Source organism: Arctopsyche grandis, chromosome 1 (assembly GCF_051622035.1).
Source record: "Arctopsyche grandis isolate Sample6627 chromosome 1, ASM5162203v2, whole genome shotgun sequence".
Lineage (NCBI taxonomy): Eukaryota > Metazoa > Arthropoda > Insecta > Trichoptera > Hydropsychidae > Arctopsyche > Arctopsyche grandis.
In genome coordinates, this window is record NC_135355.1 from 22,961,586 (window position 1) to 22,974,867 (window position 13,282).

Below are 13,282 nucleotides of genomic sequence, written 5' to 3' on the forward strand. Positions count from 1 at the left end.
GGCTTTTATACTCTTAGGGTTTTTTGGACACTAAGCAAACTGTTTTCGAGTGACGGATTTTTTCTACTTTTATGGCATTATGGAGAGATGAACGAATGAGACTGGCATGTTAATGCACGTGTTTATTATATGACAGCTGAAGACAGAGTGAGTAGTAGCTCTCCGAACCCAGCCGGGTTGGTCCCCACTCGCAGGAAGGCAACCAAACTCGACCATGTCGTATAAGCGAGCCGCCACAGCATAATAAAATTCGGGGAAAGATCCATTCCGGTGTCTAGAATGGCCAGTTTCCTTGTCCACAATATCCTAAACAAATTAGTCAAATAACCCCTGGCCGATTCAAGCAGGTAACAAGCGGACAGTTAAAAGTACGAGATTAGTGCATTTTTACATCGATAATAAAGATAAAATCTTTCACTATTTGCAAATTCGACCTATTTGCAAATTTGCTATAAAACTTTTAACTCAAAATTGCAAATGTGATGCACGTGGTGTGGTATTCCTAGAATAATTCAACAGAAATATACTAATAAATGATTGATTTTAATCGTTAAAAGTATCCGTTTGTCTTTCGACTTTAGGAAAACACGTTAAAATTTTGCTGCATAATTGCGAACGGTAGACCGGATTTAGAATATTTCAAATCAAAGTTAGTTTTTAAATTAATAATATTTGTCGTTTACTAATTCATTTTTAGTATTCAACTGTTTTCTATGTTGATTATTTTAACCCATAATGAATATGTATCAATCTGAAGTATATAGAGACATTTTAAAAAGCTTTAACAGAAAAAAATCATCCCAAATTCAATACATTATTACCTACTATGTACCTGCTTTTCCATAAATAATATAAGTTGATATTTTACGGTTTTTTTATGTTATATAATGTTATATGTTTAATTTTTATTTCATGTACATATGACAGCATTATTTTTCAAATGAAACTATTTTTAACGTGTGTATACATATATTTTAATTATTTAATTTTTCATTTATTGTGTTGTTATAGTTTATTGTTATATTTAATTAATTTCGTTTGTTTCACTGTATTGTATTTATGTATATAAATTAATATGAAATATATTAGCAACGATTTTAATTGAAATACCCACGTCACTTTTATTTTTTTACATATTTTGAAAAATTTTTTTTTCTAAAATGAGTCAAGGGGGGGTGCAGATCTTCAAATTTCTACCGGGGCCCTGTCTATATGATATTAATTTAAAATAATGGTTTTTTTCATTAAAAATTTGTTAAAGACTGACTTTGGGAAGTTATTTCACAACCAATTATTTATAATTATCGGTCTCCGTCACGGGCCCGAATGTGAAGTAACCCGAAAACGCAAATATCGGAAGGCAAAGATCGAAAATCGAAAGATCTTAAGTCGAAAGATCAAAAAAAAAAGGCTGCATGGTAAACGGTACATACTCACGTACATACTCACGTGCATACTCACGTACATACTCACGTACATACTCACGTACATACTCACTTAATTTGCATTTGCAATTTAGGAACAGGCTTTTCCTCCCGTATTCCGCGCGCGCACATTAATACGGGAGGAAAAGCCTGTTCCTCTTGTTCCTGTTGTATCCTGCTCGCGCAAATTAAGTGAGTATGTACCGTTTACCATGCACCCTTTTTTTATCTTTCGACTTAAGATCTTTCGATTTTCGATCTTTGCCTTCCGATATTTGCGTTTTCGGGCGTTTCACATTCGGGCCCGTGAGGTAGACACATAAATTAAACAGTGTAAGCCGTTTTGAATTACTGTTGAAAAAATATATATAATTTTCATTTAATTAATTATCTTTGCTTTTCATAATTCAGTCACAGCTTCATCGTGATTGTTTATAATTTCAGTAGCAGTAGCTGTAATTGGACGCCATGGAATTTCATCATATATTGGTTCGAGACATTCCATTTCCAAGGTATGTGTTTTATATTTTTCAAACTTTAATGCGTCTATTGCCTCTTCTGTTACAGGAAAACATATTTCATTGGTATTCACGTGATTGGCAATTTCGTCGAATTTCATCTGCGGACGAAAACTTGAAGGCAACGTTCCAAATGAAACATTGTTTTGATGAAGTGTTGTCGTTATTGATAAACTGGCTGGTCTAGGTGGCTTCGGATGATCATAATGACATTCTAGAACTTCTGTAAATAATTATGAATTTTGTTTATTATAATATATATGTACATACAAACAACATGTGTCGCTATGATATTCATAAATAAATATAAATTAAACGTGCATACTTCATAAATACAAAATAACAATTTTTAGGGGATGATTAAAACTTTTTTTATATATATTAATGTACATACATAACTGTTATCATTTTATTATGGTTTTAGATGTTTTAGCCAGAGTTGCATTTGGAATAATTATAAAAGATCACATCAAAACATCGTTTGTTTACCAAAAGTGAATTTACGAGGTTTACAAGTAGGGTTAAAGACATGCAACTATAAATTTATATATATATATGTATATGTGCACGTGTAATGATTCGCTTTTCAATGTGTATTTTTTTTATGGCAACTTACTATTTTTGCACATTGAGTTTTCATTGAAATACACAAATAATGTGATAAATAAATACATATATGTATATTCACCCTTGAAGCTTTCCATCAACATAGGAGATATTGTATGCAATAAAACAGGTGCAGGGCTCATGAAGGGAACAATTTTACTTTCATGTATTCCAGGTGATGAGGAATCTGAATTAATGTTTACATGTTTTGTTAGTACATATTTCAATGAATTAAACTGATGTACCAGTATCATTAATATAATTTGTACATTATATTAAATTGTAATTAATATAATACAGTATCATTAATATAATTTGATTTTTAGTGATACGTGCACATGTAAGGTGATGTGGATAATTTTTGCCGTCGAGATTTTTTTCATTTCATTACCTTTTTATCATCTAAAATATTGGCCCAGCGGTCATTTTCAATAAAATAAATATAAGTTGATTTAACATTAAAAAAATATTTTTTTCTTTTTTTAATGTCTAGTAATAAAGGTTTTAGTTTTGTTTGGAAATTTGAAGGCGAATAGAATAGTCCTCGGTAGTATAGTGGTCAGTATCCCCGCCTGTCACGCGGGAGACCGGGGTTCGATTCCCCGCCGGGGAGTTTTTTTTTTTATATACTACTACCCTTCATACTAGATTGTAAATATAATTATAATCAAAAAATTCATACAATAAATGTTTTATTTTTAAATTATGATGATGTAGAACTTATAGAATAATATTTATATTGGTAGAAAATTGTTGAATATCAATTTTTTTTACATTTTCGCATTTTAAATCAAAATATTTGTAATGTCAGTGAATTAAATATAATCGGATATTATAGAAGATTAAATAAACAGCTTAAAATGATTATATGTTATTTAAAATATAAAAAAATAGAAGTGGCCCATGGGGGGATCGAACCCACGACCTTCGCGTTATTAGCACGACGCTCTAACCAACTGAGCTAATGGGCCGGTGAAGACGCGTGGTCATTATTATCATCAAATATAAAAATTGGTTAAAGCATAGAAAATTATGTATTGCTACGAAAAAAAAAAATACAAAGATTCTAAACAATCGGAATACTGTAGGACAGTTAGCTCAATCATTTGCGAAGTAAAACATAGAAAAGGCTTATAAAATGCCATAAACTTTGGAATATTTAAACATAAATAACAGTAATATTTATTAATATATGCTCGATAAAATAGAACGGATAAATTTAAAAATTATGGTAAAATACACATGTACATTTTTAATTCAAACTTTTAGTAATTATTTTTCAATTGTATCTTTATTTTTTTGTTTAGCTACATCACCAAATGAAATATTTTTATTATTACTATACTAGTGGCCTGTGTGCACATAATTGTGCACTCGGTAAAATATCGCAATTCGGATCAACGGAATTAATAGTTTATCAATTCCGTTAAAGAGAGGTATAGATAATGTGACCATTTATTTTTGTCCTCAAAACGGGACATCTACCAATTTTTACGTAATAGTATGTGTATTCAAGAAAACGCGTACTTTTTCAGTTTTTATTTATTAATAAAAAGAACAGGAATGTTTATGAAGAATAGAAAAGAACAGGAATTAATTATTATAAATATAAAAAAAAATATGTTGTTTTTTATTTTTCTGATGAAAAAATTTTCTTAAGTATTACAGGGTTTGCTTTTAAATAAGAATGAAATTCTTGGCAGGATTTCTTAAAATTGATTTTAATTAACAGCATCGCTTTAAGAACTGCGACTTGCAATTGCGTTTTTTCGGTCGTTCACAACTTGTTCATCTGTGAAAAGACTCTTTCTAAGCGAATTAAGACTGGAAACAATTTTTAAATTGTTACCGTGTGTTGCTCTCTTTTTGAAAACGGGACATTTCGACGTCCCGAAGCTGTGCTTGGGGACAACGGGACAGGCTACCTAAAAACAGGACGGTCCCGTTCAAAACGGGACGTATGGTCACTTTAGGTATAGATGGTGTGGATGTATTTACATTAGCAAGAGAAACGAATACTATAAACCGAAAACCGAAAACTGAAAACCGAACCGATATATACATATACATTTATTTTTTACCGAACCTGAACGAAAAAAATAACGGTTCGGGTCCCTGCATATTTCAGTTCTCATATCGTATCGTATGAACATACGTATCTTATGTATGTTTTAAATATTTTCAATAGATGTCATTAAGTTTTGGTCTCTAAATATTTTAGGTTGAATAAGTTTTTTAAAAATAGTGTTTGTATTAATTAAATTAATTTATATTTTTAAAATAATTTATATATTAATTTAAATATATTATATAATAGTTAAATCTCACATGATTTATTAATGTTATTTTTGAACGTACCGAAACAAGACTCCGTGGCGCAACGGTAGCGCGTCTGACTCCAGATCAGAAGGTTGCGTGTTCAAATCACGTCGGGGTCAAACTGGTTAATTTTTTTCTTTTTTTTTTAATTTTTATTATCATGCAAAATAAATCAGTAAGTATATAATAATAAAAAAAAAAAAAATTGCATCTCACCTGGTAAAGGACTATGGAATACACTTCTCAAATAACTCGATGGAACTTCGTCTTCAGAAACACTCATAATGGATTGAATGCGATCCATATCCATTTTTGCATCACTTTCACTGCAGCTCCTTCGGTATCTGGCGACAAATACAATAATCGTTGCTACAAGAATAAGTGCAACAGTTACGCCCATTCCAATACTCAATGCGGAGTATAGGTCGTCTTTTCGCTCATCATCGTCACCATCGTCCGCTACGGAGGTAATCTGCTCTGGTTCTGTGAGGACATGTTTAACTTCTTCTGTTTGAATATCAGTTGTAATCATCGTGAAGAAAGTGTTGTTGTCCAAATGTGAGACTGTTATAACAGGCGGAATCACGGTACTCGAATGTTTAGTCACATTTCTAATAACCACTGTATTATTTCGATGCAAATACACAGGTCGCGTTGTTACTACATTGCTAGATAGAGATTTCATCTCAACATGATCTTTTAGACTGTTTAGAATTGTTGAAGATGTTGTCGATGTTTTATCACTGTTGGTAGAAAATAAAGTTATTTTTACTAATTCAGAATCGCCTTGCTTGGATTTTGTAGTTTTCTGAATTTTTTTCTTTGGTGAAATAACTGTTGATTTAAGAACAGTAAGCGATATTATGGAACTTTCGGTTGCTTTCAATATTTGTTTTGCATCCTTAGTTGGTATTTTGGAAATGTTATGGAGTATGACAGTTATAGGAGAATCTGTGACTGACGGAGAAGAAATTGTTTTGAATGTGGAAACAGGACTTTCAATCTGTGATGCAGTTACATCTTTTTTTGGACTTTCGTTTTCGTTTATTATAATGGTTGAATTATTTTCTATGACAGAGGGTTGACTTGTAGTTAATTTTAATGCATTCACTGTTGTAATTTTCATTATATTTGAAGTTGCAGATGTTATTGTAAGGTTGTTATTGGCTTCAGTTGTTGATGTAATAGTTGTAATATTAAGTTTTATGTTATCAGTTGGAAGGAAAGGTGTTGATTGCGTCGTTAGAAAACTCGGGGTTATTGGAATTCTTAAAGTCGAGGTATATGGACGAATAGTTCTAGTTTCTATAGGTGTGCTCCAATCAAAAAGTGGCTTTTGCTCTTTACTTTTTGTCGATGATGTTTGCAACAAAGGTACTCTAGTGAATACTTCTTTGGGCACATTACAACTGGAAATCATACATATTAAAGTATAGTTTAAATAATAAAGGAACATATTGGATTGAAATTTCAAAAAAAATTACCTTGATCCAGCCCATCCATCCATACATATGCATTTACCATTTTTTGGATCGCACACTGAATTTCTGGGACATCTACAATCTTGAGAACAGCTCACTCCCCATTTATCGGGCGGACAATCTATTTAATAAAGTATTTTATTTATTTTTAATTTTAATATATATTATGAAATAAAATTTGGAGAAAAAAATTGTTTTTTTTTTTTTAATTTATAATATTATACCTTGATTACAATTATTCCCAGTTACACCTTCTGAACATTTTGGATTACATTTTTCCTCATTTTCTACAAATCCTGGACAACAGAAATAAACATTTTTCTCCCTTGTTTCTGTCTGTGTACAAAATAGTAAATAGAAAAATAGTTATAACTTTTTTCATTTTTATTATGAGTATTTATTTCATATACAAATACTTACTTGAACCTTCCACCTTTCTCTCATTTCAGTGTGAACGCTAGAACATTTGGGTGGTATGTCAAAACACCACGTGTAAGTCCTCACAGATACCGGTTGATGGTATTTAACACGTGTTGTCAATGTATAACTGGAATAGTAAATATTGTTTAAAATTGAATTAAATGGGATATAGCTTTGATACATTCAATTGCATATACTTTTGCTTTTCATTGCAAACATTTGGTCCTAATAGTCCATTTGTGAAGTTAGCAATACTCAAGATCAAGAGGGCATACTTCAATAGTAAATCCATTTCCAAGTGTAACGATAGTAATCACTGTGTCGTTCTTCTTTGTGTTTCATTTTTGTTTAATGTATATCTCACACATATCTGTAATGAGATTATAGAATAAGTAGTGCCAGTAAAGTTAACACAAAAATAGGCTTTTAAAACTTTTAAATTATATCATAAAATTAGTCAATGAATTGTAAACATAGAAGAATACATGTGCTAAAATAGAATTTTTATTATCGTGAATTGTTTGATTCACACGATACGTTACAAATTTCAAATGGCACATGTGAACTGAACAAGTAAAAACTATTATGCTCCGTGTACATACATGTATACATACATACATAGTACAACGAAAGGGGACAAAGCAACTTACTTGTATAAAGTAAGTCATTATTAATGATTTTTTGATGAATGGATCTAAAAAATATCTCTCAAAATACTGACGTATCAAAATCTCGAAAATTTTGAAATAAATAATGATTTTTACATATAATTTACGTATGTGTATTTATTGTAGAGGATAGGAATAGTATACATATGTAATGTTAATATACTCTTCAGTGTTGAAATCCAGGAAGTTTAATTGCAGATGTGTATGGCTAAAACATGTGTGGGGAGCGTCTGTTAAAAACATACCAAATTGATGTAACGAGACACTAATGAGATGTGTGACTTCTGTCACAACTAAATAATGAATAGGGTTACCACAATTAAAATTGAATTGAACATTTCAAAGGCGCTTAATTCTCATTAGATACCAAAATAAGGATTTGATTGGTTTGATTTTATAATTGTATGTACATTGTCTTAAAATTTTACACGCTAATTAATAAAAAAATAATGAAAATCATTATAAAACTTTTACTTGTACATGCACGTGTATTTACAGTATATATGTAGGCGTGTACATTTATAATATGCCTGCCATATGGCGTTATTTAGAATATTTAAAGCTCTCTTTAAATCCATCTTCAGCTGCATCGTTGCAGTACAAAGATAGCTACATACTTACATAATAAATATTCTTTATAGCTCATTTTACTCCACACTTTTATTTCAGTTTTCAGTTTATTTAATCTGGCTCCTCTATTTCTTTAAGAACCGTATTTAATAAATATATTTTTGTTTTTCCATTTATAAATTCAATTTCTTAATAAATAAATAATAAATAAAGATTTATTGATTTTGAAAACCAACATTTCTGCTCCATTCCATTCCTTTTCTATATACATAATATCATTGATTCCATAATCATAATCATTCCAATTCTATATAATATTTCAAACATTCAGATTCATTTGTTTTATTTCTTTCTTTGTTATATGAAATGTTATATTAATAGAAGTGGCTTTAGGCGTCATATTGTTGCCAAGTGACGATTGTCCACAGACAATCCTAAATAATTTTAGCATCAGTCGTATTTGATGCTTGGTGCTCGACGTATGTCCGATAAAAACTTCTCTGTTTGTTTATATTACTCGTAAGATGGGCAAGCATCGGTAAATATTGCACAATGCATTAAAAAACACACAAACAACATGGGATACAAGTAAACTGATCCGATTGTATTCCGTGCGTTGTACCGTATTTACATACCTCTTTTATACTGCATTATATGTATAGAGACGTACTGCGTAATGTTGACAACAATTATTTATTCGTAAGGGCCCTTCTATTATTATTAGAAGGGTATATCAAACTTATAATCCCAATTTATGATAGTTGAATTTTATCAAAAAATAAACATAAAAATTACGGGTTTGGTGCAAACGATCGAAAAGCGCCAGACAGATTGAACCACAGATTAACTGGATGGCTGCTTTAAACGCAATTCTCGACTTCACTAATGAAAAATTGCACATCAGATGACGAGTAACCTTTCGATGTGCACAGATGCAATTATTAAAATGGTAATTATTAAAATTGAGTTGGATCTTTCTGGCGAGTTTTTAATAATTTAATAAGGAAAAATTCGGAACTTAAGTATCAGAAGCACAGAACGTATACAGGGTAGGTATGTCGGGAGTTCGGGTTGATTTCGCAGTGCGCACGCATAAGGTACACGTGTCGTTAATCTGTGGTTCAGTCTGTCAGGCGCTTTTCGATCGTTTGCACCGCATCGAAAAATTACATTTATTTACGGAATCCAATGGATGAGTCAATTATAATATAAATACATAAAAGCATATACATATATGTAGTAGCTTTATTGTTATTTATTTTTCAAATTTTGAGTTGTGTTACATATTAGAACTCTCATCAGGGTGGACGTTCATTAAATAATTACGGTCAAATTCCAGCAAATTACACAACAATTACGAATGTCGAGCTCACATGTTACGTGTTTTACAATTAATAAACGGAACCGTTGCTACTTGTAAACACGGGTTCGATCAAAAAGTATCCGAATCGACAATTTTCAGTACAATGTATTAAATTTTCATTATCTACTTAAACCACTGTTTATATTCATATAATATGTAAGTACATATGTCGGTGTATTTATGCAGCACACGTATTCATAGTGGATAGCTTCCAGTGTTGATACGTTTTGGACAAAATATCACTATCAAAACCAGGAAGTGCAATTATGATTGGTTCACTCGTGAGCATCGTCGTGAGGGATTAGTAGGATATAAGGACACGATTCAATCAGCATTTATTTAAAAAAGTACATATGTATGTGTATTAACAAGGAAAGATAAAATGCATGAAGTATTATATATGAATTACCAACTGATATTATGATTTATCAGTATATAAAAAATTATATTAAATGAAGTTATTTAATATCGTTTTCAAAAAATTTATGTATGTACATAAATTATACTTGTAAAAAATTTCTTTCATATAAAAAATATATTTGCATGTAAATATGTACCTTTATACCTTACTAGTTGTTTTACCCGGCTTCGCTCAGTTTTTTTAATATAAACAGATTTGAATCGAAAAAAATATATAACGAATCGTCATATACACTGTTTTTTTACGAAGTTATATATTATACCAGATTATATAATATAATTATACCAAATTATATATTATACCAGAATCCGGCGGCCCCCCGAATTTATTTGAATCGAATAGAAAAATATATCGATTCGTCATAGAAACTGATTTTTTTTCGATATTAGATGTTTTTAGTTTCTAAACAGTATTAATCTTTTGTTATTAGTTTCATATTTTATAACAAGTTAATATTTTTTGAAGATGTGGATAAGCATACAATATTAGGCTATGAGATTTTCATCGAGAGATTTCTACTTATTGGAAAACCAAACATATAAAGGTCGGATATTAACCAGAACACTATCCTTTTGGGGTGGGACAAGTTGCTAATGGGCCGTATTAGTAACACATTAAATAAATTAAGTAATATCTGAAAACTAGCGGAAATATAACATGCAACGTTTTCTTCTTCCACTATCAACCTAAAAATGTCCTTGGCATTATTATTACTTTATCTATGTTTTTTAATTACCCAGAGGGAGAATTTTGATCCTTGTGGTTCATAGAAAATATTCAGCGCTAATATTAGATATCCATTGATTTGGTATTTATAACTACAATCAATATATCGTTCAAAGAATTGTACAAAGAAATAATAGATTTTTGAGGTCTTTTTCCTATTATGCTGTACATTAACATTAGAATAATACAATACTATAATTAATAAAATTGTAAAATACAAATTGATAAACAGTAAATCAGTAGCTATTAAAATATAGATAAAATGTATTGTGAACATAATTTAGTAATAATATAAAGCATTTAAAAATCAAAATTAAATATATCATTCCCTTATAAGAAATTAAATATATATAAGAAAAGTGCACCCCTATGTAGTCGATATCTGGTGATACCGACTACATGGGGGTAATACATAGAAAATAATATTTAATATTTAAACTACTACATAGAAAATAATATTTAATATTTTAAAAATTATCAAAATTGGCTCATTATTGTATAATTGTATTTTTTTTAGTTATTATGTACAAAACGTAAAGAGAATATTCATATACTTCTATTATATGTATGATATTATTTATGTAAAAAAGGCATGGCAAATAAGAATTTCGTTTAATGTGCTTAAAATTAATCAATACTTTGTCTATTATTTCAAATTCAATTTTTTTTAAAGGAAGGTTTTGAATCGTGTTCGCAATTCTTTATAAAAAAATTTCTGTATTTTGAAAAATTCTTTAAATAAATTTTTTCGCATTGGTTATATTGTTAATTATGGAACATCAGAAGATTTTCAGCTGATTGTCTTTAATATCGGATACAAATTTAAAGGGATTAGCGAAGAAAAGGTGTAGTGTAGCGGACCCCTGTTTTTGGATTTTAACTAAATGTTTTTTTTTTTAATAATTCTAAGCCTTTCGATACACAGATTTATATAATATGAAATTTAAAGAAAATTTGTAAAATTTACCAATTAGTTTTGTCCATATTATATAATATTATAGAACACATCCAAACTAAAATATATGTTTTAGATACTATTAAAATATTTAAAAATTCACATATTTTTAACAAGTTAGATAAACAATTTCACTTTTTTTGAAAACTTTAATTGATCAATTTAAATAGTTTAGATTAATTCACTTAATTTACGTTTAAATTATTTCGATCGGTTAATTGATGATTTTTAACGATTAAATTAACGACTGTGTGCAGGAGTATCGCGGGCGTCCCGGTCAAAAAGGACGCCACTCTGCGCCGGTCAAAGTTCGACTGGGAACTCTTGCACGTTGTATGTGATTAATGCTTGTTTCTCTTTCCAATGTTGACACCATAAAGCATCGGGACAAAAAATCCTGGATTCGCATGAAGAAATAGTTTCTAATAATAACCAAAGCATACTATGCATACCGTATTAAATGCATATTGTGAGGACTAGCAACTTGCAGAACGATTTATCATCATATATCGTTAAGTATACCAAATTTAATATCCCTGGATACCTAATATTTTTGTGAATGAGTTCCAAGAGCTTTTCATCGGTATGGATATCACATAACAAAAGTTTCTGGTAAGTGCACATTCAAGATTTATATACCACATCACGACTCACATCGCACACACTACTATATATATATACATTCTTAAATTGATTTCACTAGCAATAGCTCAAAAATACATTTTTACAGACACAGAGTAGTATGTGGTACGTGGTTTTTTTAGATAGTTTTACACATGCAAAAAAACACTGCCAGGTCAAATCTGTACCGTGGCGTCTCTTCGCAAATCTAACCCCCTTGGGTGTTTCGGTGATATTTTAACCTTATATTGACATATGTTTGGCAGTGATCTATAACGGTGATTCCATATTTGAAGAAATGTAAGAGAAACTTGTTGAAAAAATAATAACATGACATGAAGATACGCCCATCACAGTTGGAAACAAATGAGTGCGTACCGTGTCGCACTTTTGAGTGTGTTCTTACCAAATTTATTTATGAAAAAAATTAATTAAACAAAAAAATAATTACTTTATCTAAGTACGTAGTAACAATAGATGAAATTTTGTGATCATGTACTAACTTAGAGTTAATAAGGTTTTGTTGAGGATTCATAAACCGGAAGTAGTCATTTTTTTAAATTTCGTTATTTTATTTTGATCATTTAAATTATTTTTATTTTCTTGAAAATTCAAGTATAATTCTTGTATCAATGTGATGAAAATAAAAAAAAAATCACTAAATTTAATAAACCGGAAGTGGGATTTTTTCCCCTTAGAAAAGTCAAAAATGTTGTGGCCACTATTCTGTCCACACCCCTATACGTATCAAGCTGAAAATTTATATTTGTATTCTTTATGTACTAATTGATAAGGTTTTGGTCAGAATTCGTAAACTAGAAGTAGTATTTTTTTTTAAAACAATATTTCATTATTTTATTTTGACCTTTTAAATAATTTTTTTTCTTGATATTTAATGTGCATAATACTGATAGTGATTTTAAATAATAAAAAAATTGAACAAAATCCGACAACCGGAAGTAGAATTTGTGTCTTGTGTAAGTTTCCCTACATTTGCGCTCAATAAATTTGTATCGAAAATGCTGTCGTAGCCAGTATGTATGAACGTTTATGCATGTTTAATTATCGAATTTTGTTTGTAACCTTCTTATATTCCTCAAATACGTAGATAAAGTGGTGGGTTGGTCACATCCGAATTTTTTTACACAAAGACCCATGGAAACTCATTGGGTAATCAGCATGGTCATACA

At 30.0% G+C, this 13,282-nt stretch overlaps 1 protein-coding gene and 3 non-coding genes across 4 annotated transcripts; 2 read left to right on the forward strand and 2 right to left on the reverse strand.

Moving 5' to 3' along the window:
* Positions 1-1,824: 1,824 nt before the first annotated feature.
* Positions 1,825-11,810, reverse strand: LOC143917223 (uncharacterized). Its single transcript, XM_077438710.1, has 8 exons — positions 11,484-11,810; positions 6,966-7,138; positions 6,769-6,895; positions 6,573-6,684; positions 6,352-6,469; positions 5,084-6,276; positions 2,631-2,735; positions 1,825-2,165 (listed from the first exon to the last, which is right to left on the reverse strand). Exons 2-8 carry the CDS (start codon positions 7,058-7,060, stop codon positions 1,825-1,827), a joined length of 2,091 nt encoding a protein of 696 aa, XP_077294836.1. The 5' UTR covers positions 7,061-7,138; positions 11,484-11,810.
* Positions 3,090-3,161, forward strand: TRNAD-GUC (transfer RNA aspartic acid (anticodon GUC)). Its single transcript has one exon. It is a non-coding gene; the product is annotated as a tRNA-Asp (tRNA).
* Positions 3,446-3,519, reverse strand: TRNAI-AAU (transfer RNA isoleucine (anticodon AAU)). The gene has a single exon. It is a non-coding gene; the product is annotated as a tRNA-Ile (tRNA).
* TRNAW-CCA (transfer RNA tryptophan (anticodon CCA)) lies at positions 4,915-4,986 on the forward strand. The gene has a single exon. It is a non-coding gene; the product is annotated as a tRNA-Trp (tRNA).
* Positions 11,811-13,282: the final 1,472 nt, after the last annotated feature.

Excerpts from the sequence above, each read along its gene's own strand:
- LOC143917223 (XM_077438710.1), bottom strand. The coding sequence starts at position 7,060 with ATGGATTTACTATTGAAGTATGCCCTCTTGATCTTGAGTATTGCTAAC. Across the intron at positions 6,685-6,768 it reads GAGAAAGGTGGAAGGTTCAA|ACAGAAACAAGGGAGAAAAA; the intron begins GTAAGTATTTGT and ends TTTTGTACACAG. Across the intron at positions 2,736-5,083 it reads ATTCCATAGTCCTTTACCAG|ATTCCTCATCACCTGGAATA; the intron begins GTGAGATGCAAT and ends ACATTAATTCAG.